General features: G+C 50.1%; 1 protein-coding gene across 1 annotated transcript in view; it reads right to left on the reverse strand.

The window, feature by feature from the left end:
• The window catches only part of PTPN20 (protein tyrosine phosphatase, non-receptor type 20), a gene marked incomplete at its 5' end in the record, with an annotated part of 46,333 nt that overhangs the window by 15,974 nt on the left and 13,883 nt on the right, over positions 1-16,476 (reverse strand). The window contains 3 exons of the mRNA XM_015410574.1: positions 5,793-5,883; positions 12,897-13,045; positions 14,687-14,765. Coding sequence (XP_015266060.1) covers positions 5,793-5,883; positions 12,897-13,045; positions 14,687-14,765 — 319 coding nt within the window. The remainder of the gene's footprint in view (positions 1-5,792; positions 5,884-12,896; positions 13,046-14,686; positions 14,766-16,476) is intronic.

Here is a 16,476-nt window from a genome sequence, read left to right on the forward strand (position 1 = left end):
TACCTGAAGGCGGCCATTGCCTGCTGAGCCTGGACACCGCGCGGTTGAACATCTCTCGCAGGCAGTTGCAGACCCGCGTCGAGGAGGAGCCAGAGGCGAGGTCCCCCCTCACGGGGACTCACTCGCGGCCCGCGCCTGCCCGCCCAGCCTCCTTGGGAGGCGCTTTGTGCGCCACTTTGCGCGCTCTCCCTTTGGCGCTAGGCACGTCAGCTCGCTTTAAGCCCGGGGACACCCCTGAAGAGAGTCTCGGGAGCTGCAGGTTGGCCCCGCCTTGAATTTGGCGGGAAGGAAAGCGGCGCTCGCAAATTGGGCGCTGCGGAGCTGGGGCCGGGCGGCTTCCTTCGCGGCCGGTGGGCGGGGCTTCTGGGGAAATTTCGGGGGGGGCGCAAGCCCCTCAGCCCCCCCGCAGATCTCAGCCCCCCCCCCCGCAGATTACGCCGGTGTAACCAAGTACCTGGAATTACTGCCTTTTCTTTTCCTTTGTCCACTCCTAGAGGTGTCACCATTAGCAAACATTATACCAATTGCTCAACACTTAATTCCATTCTTTTAGCCCATTGAGAAACTGGTAGCTTCTAGCATCTAGAATCGGACCTATGATTGTTTGGGGTCAGTCTGGATACTCACTGGTGTTCCCATGTACATAGCTTAATGTCCTGCTTGCTTGCATATTATCCCAAATGCTTTATCTTTATATTCTCACACTGGCTTTTTGTTCCCAAGCTGATTATAACACCTGCTAGCTATGAATCAACTATGCTATAAAGTCCTCCTCTGACATTCCCAGGATGGGGAGTAGTTGAAACAGGCTTGGTTGTCTATTGTTGATAATGCGCTTGGTACACTTTAATGAAATCCTCCTCCACAATGGCCAGGAGATTGTTCGCTTCTCTATAGAAATATTGATTTCTAAAAGCCCCTGCCTTCCCCTGGAATGTCTTGCTGGTAACAGGCTGTGCCTTATTTCCTGTTACAAGCCAAATGGTGGGCCCATGGCCTCAATTGCCATGCCATAAACCCACATTCTTCACACTTCCATGCTAGAAGCTAGGCCTTACATGAGTGTAGGCACATAGCCCATGAGGTACCTGGAAAGTAGGTCAATTGCTTGCAGGCGTGGCCTCCAAACTTATAACCAACCCAATGTTGCAGCTATGGCAACCAACCATTTGGACACACCTATGTCCACTCGCAGTTGGCTGCCTGGCCACAGTTGATTGTGACTGGAATGGGCCTATAACTGGTCATTCCCAATGGGAGAGAGCTCTGTTCTTTCTCTCTCTCTCTGCTGTTGTGTTCTTGCTCTCTGTTCCTGCTAGTGAGCTCTGCTTGTTTATTGCACCTGGACATGTGGTCCCTGGGAGAACAAAGAATTGCTTTGGGACTTAAAGCACATGGAGTGCAACGATGGGATTTCCCTTCAAAATCCCTTGGACTATTTGGACTGTAGATGTTCCTGACATGGTAAATATGAAGCACTATGTTTAGTTAAGGCAAACTGCCCTAACCTTTCTTATTTTGTAATCTCTTATGGTTTAATTGCAATGCTCTGTATTGAATAAAAATCATTTGTGTTTCTAAAATTGTCTTTGATGTTGTACCCAGGGCTATTTTGGGGCAGGAACGCACAGGAACGGAGTTCCGGCTGGCTCCCCAGTTGGCCACGCCCAGCAGGAACTCATTAGCATAATAGGCCACACCCAACAGCAGGAACTCATTAGGATTGGCTACATGAGGGGTGTGTGGCCTAACATGCAAAGGAGTTCCTGCTACAAAAAAAGGCCCTGGACCGTTTTGACAACAAACAAGGTAAACGGAATAAGAAGCAAAAGGTGGGTGTGGCTGGATGACCATACTTCTGGCAACATGGGGGTGCGGTCTAATGTGCTAATGAGCTGTGCTGTCAGGGGTGTGGCCCAATAGGCTAATGAGTTTCTGCTGTTGGGTGTGCCCTATTATGCTAATGAGTTCCTGCTGGGCTTTTTCTACAAAAAGAGCCCTGGCTTGTACCTGAATTCCAAGCCTAAAATCCAGTAGCCGAAACGCTCACCATATACACTACTATTGGAGAGCATTAGGTGTGCATCTCTGGGAATGAGGTGCTAATGTGTTAAGCCCTAGATGCTAGCTACGAGTCTGAACCTTGCTCTTAGGCTAGAAGGGGATTCTAGTTAAAAGAGGTTCTGGTGGCTTATTGTTCTGAAATCCAGAGGGGGTAGCCTACCTCTCTGGGTTATTGTTTAATGTATTGTAAAAGTATAGGATTCCCTCTCATTCCTGGACAGGCTTGAGGGGCAAAATCCTATACAGCTTCTCATGATGTCTTTTGGCCGGGCAGGAAGTCTGTTTGATGAACATTCTCACAGTATTAATTGTACTTTATTAACCAGTCTCTGTCACATGTAACTGTGACGTATGAATGTAGGCTGCACCAAAGTTCTCGTAAGAGCTAAACGTGTATTATCTGCCATTACTGTCAAAGCCTTTGATTCACCTGCAACTTTCCTGGTTGCTAATAAAATCCATAAACGGAGTTATCACGTCTGAGAGTTACTGCAGAGCAGCCCCGTAGCTATTGAATTCTTTGGGAGGGGGCCTCGGGGGGCCCACCAGCTAATGAAATGAAAGTACAGTGCAGGTGGTCAGTTGGAGCACTTTGGGGGCAGCTCTGGAGGGAGGGGCCCCAGAAGAAACACTAGGGGGCCAGGCCCCGTGGGCCCCATGTTAGCTACGGGCCAGCTGCAGAGTCTTACAGGGGGCTACATGCCTTGGCTCACGCCCCAAGCCCCTCTTAGGGTATATAAGGAGAGCATCTACCATTGTTCGCTCTCTCTGCCTAACCCCACCCTATCTCTCTGACTCCATTCATAAGCTTCCGTGTGCATGCATGTGCACTGAATAAAACTTTGTTGGTCTTAAAGGTGCCGCTGGACTCAAACCTTAAAAAGCCAGTCAGTCAAACAGTTTGTTGTATATAGCCATAAGCCATTACAAGCCGAGAAGCCACAAAATACAGTGATAAATAAAACCGTAAAACTAGAATATAAAATTTGTGATTAACGGACTACATTTTCAAGAAACCGCTCTCAACAATAACCTCTCGGACCTTAACTTCTTTGCTGCAGAGGCAAACAGAGAGATTCTGCAGGTTACATACGGATCATTATCGGGTAGCAGGAATACAATCTTGTGATCTACAGAATATGAGTTTACTATAGCAGATAGAATTCCTGCCAACGATTTAACCCTGGGGTAAGTATATAATGGGCAAAATAAGATTCAATAGGGTAAGTCCTCTGGTGTAAGTGATCCACAGACACATTGGTCCAATGTTATTTAAAGAAAGCCCTGAAGACCTCCATAGCTGCATGCATCAAGTTCTGGGAAAACCCTGAATGTACAGGAAGGGCATGAAGCACTATGCTGAGTTACTGAAAGAATGGCATATGTTTTTTTAAAATTAAATAAATGTTGAAAAGCCTATATGTTGTCGAAGGCTTTCGTGGCCGGAGTTCATCAGCTGTTGTAGATTTTCCGGGCTGTATGACCGTGGTCTTGGCATTGTAGGACCTGCCATTTTGCCAGCAGCTGTGACTGGCATCCTCAGAGGTATAACACAGAAAGATGGAGTACTCTCTGTGTCATGGTGAGAAGAAAGAATGGTAGGCAGTAAATTTATATCTACTCAGGAAGGTGGGGTAGGGCTGAGTCGTTATCTTGTGTAGGAGCTCCCCAGGCTGTGGCATTGCTAATGGAGGCGCTTTCCTGAGGAGGCTCTTTTGCATATGGATTGGCTGTTGAAATTCTAATCTTTTCTGTAGTGATGCTTTTGTAAAATGTAAATTATTTTGTGTTTTTCAGGACAGGAAACCATGCCCTAATTTATTTTTAAATTCTCTTCCTCCCTGTTGAAACTGTGTTTATGTTTATGAATTTCAATGGCTCACCTGTGTAATCTGACATGGTAATTAGATCAACCACTGCTAATTTTTCAGATTGGCCCAGTCTGCAGTGTCTTTCATGTTCTTTTATTCTTGTCTGAATGCTACGCTGTGTGGTCCTGATTTAAACCTGTCCACAACTGCATGGTATGCGCTATACTCCTGCAGAAGTAAGGGGGTCTCTTCTGTATTTTGCCAATCGTAGCATCTGTTGTATTTTTCTGGTGGGTCTGAATACTGTTTGAAAAGCCTGCTGCTTTTGGTGTCTGAAAATATGCTCTAGCCCCTAATCCTTGCTGGGTTAGGTCCTTCTGCCCAAGTATTCTGCCGTTTGAGACCCAGCTTGATGTAAGTGGATAGAGTGCTGGACTAGGAGCTGGGAGATCCAGGTTCAAGTCCCTGCTCTGCCATAGAAGCTTGCTGGGTGACCTTGGGCCCGTCACAAGCTCTCGGCTTAACCTACCTCACCGGGTTGTTGTGTGGGTAAAGTGGAGGAGAGGAGAATGATGTAAGCCACTGTGGGTACAAATGAAGTTAAAGGTAAAGGTAAAGGTCTCCCTTGCTCGAAAGCCAGTCAAGTCCTACTCTAGGGTTGCAGTGCTCATCTCCGTTTCAAAGCCGAAGAGCCAGCGCTGTCTGAAGATGTTTCCGTGGTCATGTGGCCGGTATGACTAAACACCGAGGCGCATGGAACGCTGTTACCTTCCCATTGAAGTGGTACCTATTTATCTACTTGCAATTTCTTGCTTTCGAACTGCTAGGTTGGCAGGAGCTGGAACTAGAACTAGAGACGGGAGCTCACTCCGTCACGCGGCAACTCGGGTCTCGAACTGCTAAACTACCGACCTTCCACAGCCTGCAGTTCAGCGTCTTAACCACTTGAGCCACTGCTTAACACAAATGAAGTTAGTTAAGTAGATAAAATACATATTTGTGCTTCTCACCTCTGCTGACTCAATGCCACACTTCTCCAGAGAAGCAGAGAACAGGCAAGGGAGAAAGGTGACCTTACGAATATTTTCAGTATTTGTGCCACAAGTACTACAGTAGCACAAGTGGTGTCCTATACTCAAATTCTCTCTCTACCCTCAAAATCGAACCTCGTCACAGCAGGACTATCCCATGCTCTTCTTTGCTCCAACCGCTGAGCAATCCTATCCAAGAGGTCTCTCTGTAGGATCACAGAAGCTCAACATGGTTTGCTCGGACTTCTTGACTTACAGTGATCCCCCCAAAACTGCTGAGGATTGAAGTCCTGACATAAAACCTTCCCTGCGCCGTGCTACAGAGCGGGGGGTCGCCATTCTGACATCAGCCAAATATGCAAGGAACGTCACTTGTCAACCGTGTGTGAGCACTGTCACGATGTGAGCCGTGTTCTGGCGTAACCAGTGTCTGGAAGAGTTGTGCTAACGCTCAGGACGGGGAGATTTAATCCTGGCGCAAACTGAGCCGGTCATATGCTAGTTCCATCTTCAGACATCTTTCCCACTGTAATATACCCAGTTCAGACCGCGTGGCCAGCTTCGGCCCCACGCGGTCAAGCGCAAACGTCGAGCTTCGCTCAAAAAGACAATGGACTATGCGGATCCTAGCCCGCGCCAATCAGTGGGCTAGGTTCCCGGCCGAGAGCCTATGGAACTCTCGGCCACTGTAAATAACCTATTGGGAAGTGGGGGGGGGGGGGTTTATGGGTGGCGGTTTCACGGGGAATATAAGCCGGCCTGCGAGCCGGCTAAAGTCGTCTTGTTCCTGATCTAATAAAGTACGCTGAGCTGAAATCGCTCTCTGTCTGCGTACTTTTCACCCACTGATCCCGGAGCGGCAGCATTCCCAGTTTCTTGTACTTACACGGCAGGATATCGCGGTATCTGTTCTTCTCCCGGTTCTCTGGCGCTTTGCCTATCAGGCAATCGTCCGTCGGTTTGATGTGTTCTAGGTCCTAAAACGAAACATAAAACCTTCAGTGTGTTTGATTTGCAAAGCTGGTGACGCGCCGCTTTCACGTAGAGAAGGAATGAGTCTAGTGGTGTATTGTGTCTGTGACTGTCGTATGCATGCTCTCACCTCCGTACACTGTCTTTCTCTGGGAAATAAACCGGGGCACCTCAACATGCAAAGTCCATGGCTCCACCACTGAGCTGTGGCCCCTCCCCGGTCTGATATGCTGCTAGGGTTGCCAACTCCAGGGTGGGAAATTCCTGGAGATTTGGGTGTGCAATCTGGGCAGGGCAAGGTGGACCTCATTAGGGTATAATGGCATAGAGTTTGCCCTCCAGAGCAGCCATTTCTCTCCCATGGAATTAATCTCAGTCGCCTGGGGATGAGTTGCAATTCCAGATCTCCAGGCCCCACCTGGAGGTTGGTAAGCCTATATGCAGAAGATCTCCAGGGGCCCCCCCAGGCCCCCAGGAGATCTCCAGGTCCCCCCCCAAAAAACCCTTCTAAATGTCATCTGAGCGCCAGAATATTTCTAGACTTTGGAAGCCGAACTTTTTTGCCTTTCTTCCTTAAACACGCTGCATTTTCCTCTTGTGAGTTCAAAGATCCACGATCTTTGCCCAAAAAAGTTGTTTTCAGACAACAGCATAGTCTTGCAAGGAACATATTTTGTGACGATGTGTGGGATGCAAGAAAAATCGCATGAAAATGCTAACACACAAGAGGACCCCACTCCAGTCTGCCACAGCTCCCCACCCCACCCCACCCCACATCCTCTGCATGTCCTCGCTTTTTCCTATTGCAGCCCCCCCACCCCCCGAAATGCTGGCTCTGGTTCCAGTTCCTTTTCTCTCCCCCTTTAATGCCTGTTCCAGGGGCTATTTAATTTCTGTGGCAATTCAGTATGTCATGCGAATGCTTGAGGTGTTTTATTTTTTGGCCCTCCAGAGGAACTGGCTGGCCGCTGGGTGAGACAGGAGGCTGGACTAGATGGACCCTCACTGGTCTGATCCAGCAGGGCTCTTCTGGTGTTCTTCTCAGGAGAAGGCCTTGGCCTCCCTGCCCTGTTGTTGGCCCTCCAGAGGAACTGGCTGGCCGCTGGGTGAGACAGGAGGCTGGACTAGATGGACCCTCACTGGTCTGATCCAGCAGGGCTCTTCTGGTGTTCTTCTCAGGAGAAGGCCTTGGCCTCCCTGCCCTGTTGTTGGCCCTCCAGAGGAACTGGCTGGCCGCTGGGTGAGACAGGAGGCTGGACTAGATGGACCCTCACTGGTCTGATCCAGCAGGGCTCTTCTGGTGTTCTTCTCAGGAGAAGGCCTTGGCCTCCCTGCCCTGTTGTTGGCCCTCCAGAGGAACTGGCTGGCCGCTGGGTGAGACAGGAGGCTGGACTAGATGGACCCTCACTGGTCTGATCCAGCAGGGCTCTTCTGGTGTTCTTCTCAGGAGAAGGCCTTGGCCTCCCTGCCCTGTTGTTGGCCCTCCAGAGGAACTGGCTGGCCACTGTGTGAGACGGGATGCTGGACTGGATGGACCCTCGCTGGTCTGACCCAGCAGGGCTATTCTTACGTTCCCATAAACCTCTGAATCCCTACTTCACACAGAGAGTGATTAACACGTGGAATTCACTGTCGGAGAATGTAATGATGGCCACAGGAATAAACAGGTTTCAAAGGGGATTAGATATATTTATGGAGGATAAGTCTATCAATGGCTACTAGCTGTGGTGGCTGAGGGGGGCCTCCATGTTCAGAGGCATGAAGCCTCTGAACCCCAGTGCCAGCAGGCAACCTCAGAGGAAGTCCTCGGCCTCTCTGCCCCGTTGCTGGCCCTCCAGAGGAACCGGCTGGCCACTGTGTGAGACGGGATGCTGGACTGGAGGGACCCTCACTGGTCTGATCCAGCAGGGCTCTTCTGATGTTCTTATCAGGGGGAAGGCCTCAGCCTCTCTGCCCTGTTGCTGGCCCTCCAGAGGAACCGGCTGGCCACTGTGTGAGACGGGATGCTGGACTGGAGGGACCCTCACTGGTCTGATCCAGCAGGGCTCTTCTGAGGTTTACTTCTTCAGCCTTGCAATTTAGTGACCCTGACAAACGTAGTCCCGTGACTTGCCTCCAGTCTGGGCAGCCTCCTGGAAGCACATCTCCCAGGATCTCTATTCAGTCACACTAGTAAGCTCTCAGAAGTCATGTCTGGAGCCCACCACTGTGCTCCCAGCAGCCATGCTGTCAGCTTCTTCTTCTTTTTTGCATTCAGGTCACCGCCAACTTATTTGTTGTTGTTGTTGTTGTTCAGTCGCACAGTCGAGTCCGACTCTTCGCGACCCCATTGACCAGATCACGCCAGGCCTTCCGGTCTTCTGCCGTCCTCTGAAGTTGGCTCAATTTCATGTTCGTTGCATCCATGACACTGTCTAACCATCTCATCCTTTGCCGTCCCCGTCTTCTTTGACCTTCAGTCTTTCCCAACATCAGGGTCTTCTCCAGTGAGTGCTCCCTTCTCATTGGGCGGCCAAAGTATTTGAGCTTCAGTTTCATTATCTGGCCTTCCAGGGAACAGTCAGGGTTGATTTCTTTTAGGATTTAACTGATTTGATCTCCTTGCAGTCCAAGGGACTCTCAAGAGTCTTCTCCAGCACCATAGTTCAAAAGAATCTATTCTTCGGTGCTCGGTCTTCCTTACAGACCAACTCTCGCAGCCATACATGACTACTGGGAATACCATTGCTTTGACATTGCGGACCTTTGTTCAGCCAACTTATAGCAACCCCCAAGGGGTTTTCAAGGCAAGAGACATTCGTAAGAAAATAAGAAGAGCCCTGCGGTGGTCCATCTAGTCCGGCGTCCTGTCCCACACAGTGGCCTACTGGTTCCTCTGGACAGCCAACAACAGGGCACAGAGGCCGAGGCCTTCCCCTGAGGTTGCCTCCTGGTTCTGGGATTCTGAGGGTTAGTGCCTCTGAATGTGGAGGTTCCCCTCAGCCCCCATGGCTAGCAGTCATTGATAGGCTTAAAAAGGTAAAGGTTCCTTTGCTCGAAAGCCTGTCGAGTCCGACTCTAGGGTTGCGGTGCTCATCTCCGTTTCCAAGCCGAAGAGCCAGCACTGTCCAAAGACGTTTTCGTGGTCATGTGGCCGGCGTGACTAAACACCAAGGCGCAGGGAACGCTGTTCCCTTCCCACCGAAGTGGTACCTATTTATCTACTCACAATTTCTTGCTTGCGAACTGCTAGGTTGGCAGGAGCTGGAACGAGAGACGGGAGCTCACTCCGTCACGCGGCACACCCGGGTCTCGAACTGTTGAACTACCGACCTTCCACAGCCTGCAGTTCAGCGTCTTCACCACTTGAGCCACCGCAGCTCCTTTATTGATAGGTTTACTCTCCGTTAATCTATCGAATCCCCTCTGAAAGCCATTTATTCCTGTGGCCATCACCACACCCTCTGGCAGTGAATTCCATATTCTCATCACTCAGAGAAACGGTTTGCCATGCGTGCCCTGCTGTCGCTTATAGAAGGATGTCAAAGGATTTCTGCTGGGAGCACAACAGTGAGTTCTCAGTACCCAGTTTGCCTCCTAGACAACCTTTGCCTAAGTCGCTAGATCACGTCTGGTGGACTTTAAGATTAAGAAACCCTGAGGGGTTTCCAAGGCGAGAGATGAACAGAGGTGCTTTGCCATCGCCCACCTCTGCGTTGTGACTCTGGACCTCCCTGGGGGTTTCCCATCCATCCAGGGCTATGGTTGCCAAGTCCGGGTTGGAAAATACCTGGAGACTTTGGGGGTGGAGCCAGGAGAGGGCGTGGTTTGGGGAGGGGAGGGGCCTCAGCATAGTACAATGCCACGGACTCCACCCTTCAAAGCAGCCATCTTCTCCAGGGGAGCTGATCTCTGTCGGCTGGGGATCAGTGGTAAAAGCGGGAGATCCCCAGGCCCCACCTGGAGGCTGGCAACCCTACTCCTGGCCACTGAAAGGGGGTGGGGGCAATGTTCCCTCTAAGCTGTGGAGTCTTATGAGCAAAAATTCCTCTTTGTGAGCTACTGGCATTAAAATTGTGAGCGAGCCTGTGACGACCCCTTAACTGGGGAGGTCTGGTTTTACTTTAAAATGTTCTTTTTTTTTTTTTTTTTTTTAAACAGTTTATATTTTTCCAAAAACTTACTATTTTTTCACATTTCCACCAAATGTGTAAGTACGATCCTCTATTATTTTTACATCTCCAACAGTTCCCTGGAGTATTTGTAAAACATTTTTGTAACCTATCCGGTGTCCAGTGCCACCTATAGATCATCTTCAAAATGTTTTCCTTATAGGATACTGCTCTTAATAATTTAATTGTTTTCCAGGACTTTTCCCAGTCTTCTCTCTCTATCTTATGACCTAAATCTTTTTCCCATTTAATCATAAATGGTTTGACCCCGTCTTTATTTAGGTCATCTTCTAATAGTAGGTTATATATTTTCCCAATCTGTTTTTCTGGTTCATATAGCCATATTTTATCCAATAGTGTCTTTTCAGCATAGAAACCTGTTTTTTTATCTTTTGTGTATCTTGAGATCAGTTGGTTCTTTTCCCATATTGATAGATTCATATTTAGACCCTGTAGTACTTCCCATGATTTGAGTTCATTTTTTTCATCTAATAGCTGGGAGTACGTTATATATTTCCCTGCAGACATTAAGGTTGGTAGTACAAAGGCTTCAATGGGAGATATCCACTTTGGTATTTTTTCGTAATTTTTCCATCTAATCTGCCTCCACACTTGCATTAGAGGGCCCCTTACTGTATGGTTAGAGAAGCTCTTCTGTATCCTATCTTTGCCATACCACACATAGGCATGCCAGCCCATGTGTAGATCATAGCCTTCAAGTTTCAACACTCTTTTGTCCTCTAATAATGCCCAGTCTTTTATCCAACTTAGTGCTGCCGCCTGGTAATACAAAGACCAGTCCGGTAAATTCAATCCAGCTCTCGTTTTCTTTTCTCTTAAGAACTTTAGCTTTATTCTGGCTTTCTTCCCTTGCCAGATAAATCTTCTAGTCATTTTGTTTAGTTCTTCATGAAATTTTTTGTTTTTAAGAATAGGGATGCATTGTATTATAAATATAATACGCGGTAGCACATTCATCTTGATTTGTTTTGTTTTACTCTGTATATCCGGCTGCCACCAGGAAATTTTAAGGCTTTCCAAACCTTTATAATATAATATTTTTTTCTACTGGGTACTGGCTTTCAAGGGACTATGTGTTCCTCAGGATGTATTTATTTCAGAGCTGGTATACTTGAATGAAATAGGATTTATTTAAATAAAGCATAAATACGAGGGTAGAACCATGTAACTAGTAAAGTAGGTATAACACACAGTTTGCTCCCTACTGACAGGGATTTTTCATAGGTAACTTTGTAACACTTTTCCTTCAAGTCCATATAATCTTTACTGTTTCCTACACTCTCAGCTTTCAGCTTATAACTCCTATAACACAGAACTGAATCTCTCTCCTTTCACACACAAATATTTAACTCAGAACTCTTATATCATACAAGACTGCTTCACTCTTTTCATACACAGGACCAACTTATCCCACACAGGGATGTGTCTCCTTCTCTCAGAGACAGAACTTAACTGACTTCCACTGTCTTCATCAACTGTCTAAACTGTAACTCTTGACTGACACACATTTTCTAAAAACCCTCCCCTTTTCTGCCAATCACCAATCACACTCACTTGCCTGTTTCATCCACCCTAGACTATCTCTCACCGCCATGCAACCAAACTTTTAAAGACACACACACACACAGTTAAACATGAAATCATTACAGAGCCATTGGGCTACTGCATAAATTAGTTTGCTCTGGAGCCCTCCTCCCTGAGCTAAGACAAGAATCTGTGAGCTGGAAGCTAAAAAAACTGTGAGCTAGCTCACACGAACTCAGCTTAGAGGGAACACTGGTGGGGGGGCAGAGTTGCCAATTCCTGGTTGGGAAACTCCTGGAGATTTGGGGGCGGATGCTGGGGAGGACAATGGACCTCAGTTGGGCACGATGCTATCGGGTCCCCCCCTCCAAAGCATCCATTTTCTCTAGGGGAACTGATCTCTTTGCTCTGGAGATGAGGTGTCATTCCGGGGGGGTCCCCAGGCCCCACCTGGAGGCTGGCATCCCAGACCAGGGCTGACCCTGCTTAGCTTCCAAGATTTGATGAGATCGGGGTAGCCTGGGCCACCCAGGCCAGGGCAAGAGACAAAGAGGAGGAGAAGAAGAGGAGGAAGAGATTGGATTTATACCCCATGGCCCTTCACTACCCAAGGGAGTCTCAGAGCGGCTTACAGACTCCTTTCCCTTCCCCTCCCCACAACAGACACCCTGTGAGGTGGGTGGGGCTGAGAGAGCTCTGTCAGAAGCCGCTCTTTTTCAAGAACAGCTCTTATCAGAACTACGGCTTGCCCAAGGCCATCCAGCCAGGTGCAAGTGGAGGAGTGGGGAATCAAATCCGGTTCTCCCAGGTTGGAGTCCGCGCACTTAACCACTACACCAAACTGGCCAAGATTGAAAGGGAAAGAAGAAGAAGAAGAAGAAGAAGAAGAGATTGGATTTATACCCCACCCTTCACTACCCAAGGGAGTCTCAGAGCGGCTTACAGACTCCATTCCCTTCCCCTCCCCACAACAGACACCCTGTGAGGTAGGTGGGCCTGAGAGAGCTCTGATAGAAAGGCTCTTTTTCAAGGACAGCTCTTGTCAGAGCTACGGCTTGCCCAAGGTCATCCAGCCAGGTACAAGTGGAGGAGTGGGGAATCAAACCCGGTTCTCCCAGATTAGAGTCTGCGCACTTAACTACGACACCAGACTGTAGAGGTAGTTTCCCATTGCCTGTCTCTGCAGAGCGACCCTGGACTTCCTCGGTGGTCTCCCATCTGAGTACTTACCAGGGCCGACCCTGCTTAGCTTCCGAGATCTGAGGAGACCGGCCTAGCCGGAGCCACCTTGGCCAGGGCGGTCAGGGCGGGGGGAGACTTACGACAAACTCCTTCAGCATCTCTTCGTGTTCAATCTGTTTCTGAAGGTCCTGGATCAGACGATCGAGGTGGTGTTGCAGGCCGTGTCTTCTCCGCACCGGCTTTATCTCTGCCAGCTGCAGCAGCTGGTCTTCAGTGACCACATTCAAGCCTATGGAAGGGACCCAAAGAAACGGTCACTGAATCCAAATGGGAGAGGTTCAGCGGGCCGGGCTCTCTTGAGAAACGTGATTTCTTGATCCGATGCAATTTTAGAGACTGTTAGCTAGGCCTCAGCCTGGGCGAGGGTGGGCTGGGAAAGGGTGGCAGGCATGTAACGGTGGCGGGGCATTTCGGGGCCATGCCCCCTCACTGATTAGCCACACCCACTGCCACCGGCTGCTCCAGCACCTCACAGACCCCTGCCACCCGCCTGCCCGTCCTCTGTGTCGCGCTGGGAATGGCGGGCTGGGCACACCGTTCAAAGGGCAGCCAGGGGGGCTGGAGGCAGAGAGGGAGGAGAGGTGCATCCGTGCTGGCCGGCCCACCATACCCGCTCCCCCACGGCTGGAGGTGTGCTTTCCAAAGGGCAGCCGGTGGGCCGAAGGGGGGGGGAGGCAGGAGAGGCGCTGCCTCCCCGCCTGCTGGCTGCACCTGCTCCCGCGCGGCTGGAGCCCCAGGTGGAGGTGAGGGGTCAAGGCGGCCCTCCTCCTTCATCACTCCCCTGCCCCAGCGCCCCGGCCCCACCACCCAGAAATTTCTGGCCATGCCCCTGAAGGGTGGGGGCTCTGGCTGCAAGCCCTTGTAGTGGCTTTCAGAGGAGACAGGCACTTGGAGGCTTCGGTAGAAGTGGTGCCTCAACTGAGAAGCTAATGTATCCACCGATACCCTTAGGTTTCCAAGCGCACAACTGCAGTTGCACCGTGGGATACGTGAAGGACGTCTTCATCTGCATTTTTCATGGTGGTGCCCAGAGAGGCTGGCCTACCCACATGGGGCTTCCACAGTCTCCCTCGTGATTTTGAACATTGGAAGCCCCCCCCCCCAGTTTCATTTAGGATGTCAAGTGACCTATTTCCTCTCGAGAAGTTAAAGATGGCAGGAGGGACTCATTCTGCTCAGCATCTGTCCAGGGATCAGGGATCACTTCCTGCGGGGGCGCACAGGAGCGGAGCTCCGGCAGTAAGGAGCCCAGGGGGCGGGCACATGCAACAAGCCCCGCCCCCTGCTCCCAGCAGCCCTCAGCCGAGCCACGAGGAGCAAGAAGCAGCCAGGTAAGTTGCAGAGCCCTCCCCCCCGGCCCGCTTTCAGGTACAAGCTCTCCCTCCTTTGTGAGGGCAGATCTGTGTGTCCCCCCCCCCATAGCTAGCAACCAGTGGCACCTTTAAGACCAAGTTTTATTCAGGTACAAGCTCTCCCTCCTCTGTGAGGGCAGATCTGCACGTTCCCCCCCCCCAATAGAGTCCAGTGGAGCCTGAGCGGTGGGTGTTGCCTTCTGACACACTTCCGGTGACGTCAGGGGGTGTGGCATATGCGAATGAGTTATTCTAATGAGTTATGCTAATGAGCTCCTGCAGCTCTTTTTCTACGAAATGACCCCTGGTCCAGGGTCAGGAAGTTCTTCCTTGGTATGTTTGGCCTTCCCCTGCAGCACAGAAGCCTCAGACGAATTAGGCTGGCCTCAGTCCTCCGCCCTTCAGAAGCAAATGTCGCAAGCCTGTGGCCGTCGTTCTTTTATAGAGGAGTGTAACCGCAAGGACACCCAAAGGCCACAGGGAGATGTGTATTGACCGAGTGATTCGTGCATCGTTACCTCTGGGCATTGCAGACAGCCTCTGGGCGATGACTTCGTCTTCGCTTGCGCTCGGTGCCAGGATATGTTTTTCATTGACCTGCAGGCTTTAAAGAGAGAATGTTAATTCAATATGTCGTCGAAGGCTTGGACCACAGCCATACACCACCCAGAAGATCTACAACCGCTAATGTTAATTCACTCGACAACTCTGTTCTGGGCGCAGCCGCAGCCGCTAGCAGCGACACAACTTCAGCGTGATGCCACGGCTTCAGTGGGATCCCAAAACTTTAGTGTAATCCCTTTTAGGCATGAGAATGAAATGCCCTCTAAGCAAGTGTTGCCGCTTCCACTGCTGCCGAAGCGCCACGTGAGCCAAGCCATCCACCAACCTCAGGACCGAGGCAGTCGCTCGCAAGCAGGAATAGTCCCGGTGCAGTTCAGATTAACGTCTTGGCTTTACGGATCTGCCTGGGCTCCCAGGACACCCTGAACACGCCAAGCCTCCCGAGCCACTGTTCCCTCTAAGCTGAGTTCATGTGAGCCAGCTCACAGTTTTTTAGCCTCTGGCTCACATATTTTTTGTCTTCGCTCAGGAAGCATGGCTCCAGAGCAAACTAATTTCTGCAGCAGCCAAATCACTCACAACTTTAATGCCAGTAGTTTACAAAGTAGAATTTTTGCTCACAAGACTCCACAGCTTAGAGGGAACATTACTCCCGACACTGAACTCCCTGGATTCCTTACTTTTCATCAAGAAGTGTAACACTCTCACTCTCAGCCGGGTCTTCACAGGGACCTATCCTTCCTGGGTCACCGCTGGTGCCTCATATCTTGCATATCCCCCCCCCTTTATTAAGCCAATTACTCCAGTTATATCACTGTAAATTCCTCTCGCATCTGCTCATCTCATTTCATCCAGGTTTTATTAAAGGTAAAGGTAAAGGTTTCCCTTGCTCGAAAGCCAGTTGAATCCGACTCTAGGGGGCGGTGCTCATCGTTTCCAAGCCAAAGAGCCAGCGCTGTCTGAAGACGTTTCCGTGGTCATGTGGCTGGCATAACTAGATGCCGAGGTGCATGGAACATTGTTAAAGGAAGTACTTCTTCCCCCAAAGAGTGATTAACACATGGAATTCACTGCCACAGGAGGTGGCGGCAGCTACAAGCATGGACAGCTTCAAGAGGGAATTGGATAAGCATATGGAGCAGAGGTCCATCAGTGGCTATTAGCCACAAGGTATAGATAGGAACTCTCGGTCTGGGGCAAGTGATGCTCTGTATTCTTGGTGCTTGGGGGGGGCAACAGTGGGAGGGCTTCTAGTGTCCTGGCCCCACTGGTGGACCTCCTGATGGCACCTGGTATTTTTGGCCACTGTATGACAGAGTGTTGGACTAGGTGGGCCATTGGCCCGATCCAACATTGGCTTCTCTTATGTTCTTACTTTCCCACCGAAGCGGTACCTATTTATCTACTTGCAATTTCTTGCTTTCGGCTAGGTTGGTGGGAGCTGGGACGAGAGACGGGAGCTCATTCCGTCACGCGGCACTCGGGTCTCGAACTGCTGAACGACCGACTTTCCGGTCTGCAGTTCAGCGTCTTAACCTCTGAGCCACCAGGTTTTACACCTTGACTATTTAACAATGGTTGGGAGTGTCTCACGCCCATGCTGAGGGAACTGACTGCTCTTTGGACTGGATCTTGTTTAGAATTAGCCTCTCTTTGTAACATTTCCCCCTTTCTGTCTTCTATCTCTATCAGGACCTGATGGCTACACACTCTCATATATCTGATGAAGTGAGCAAAAGCTTCG

Source organism: Gekko japonicus, unplaced genomic scaffold (assembly GCF_001447785.1).
Source record: "Gekko japonicus isolate JY-2015 unplaced genomic scaffold, Gekko_japonicus_V1.1 scaffold3657, whole genome shotgun sequence".
NCBI classification, from domain to species: Eukaryota; Metazoa; Chordata; class Lepidosauria; order Squamata; family Gekkonidae; genus Gekko; species Gekko japonicus.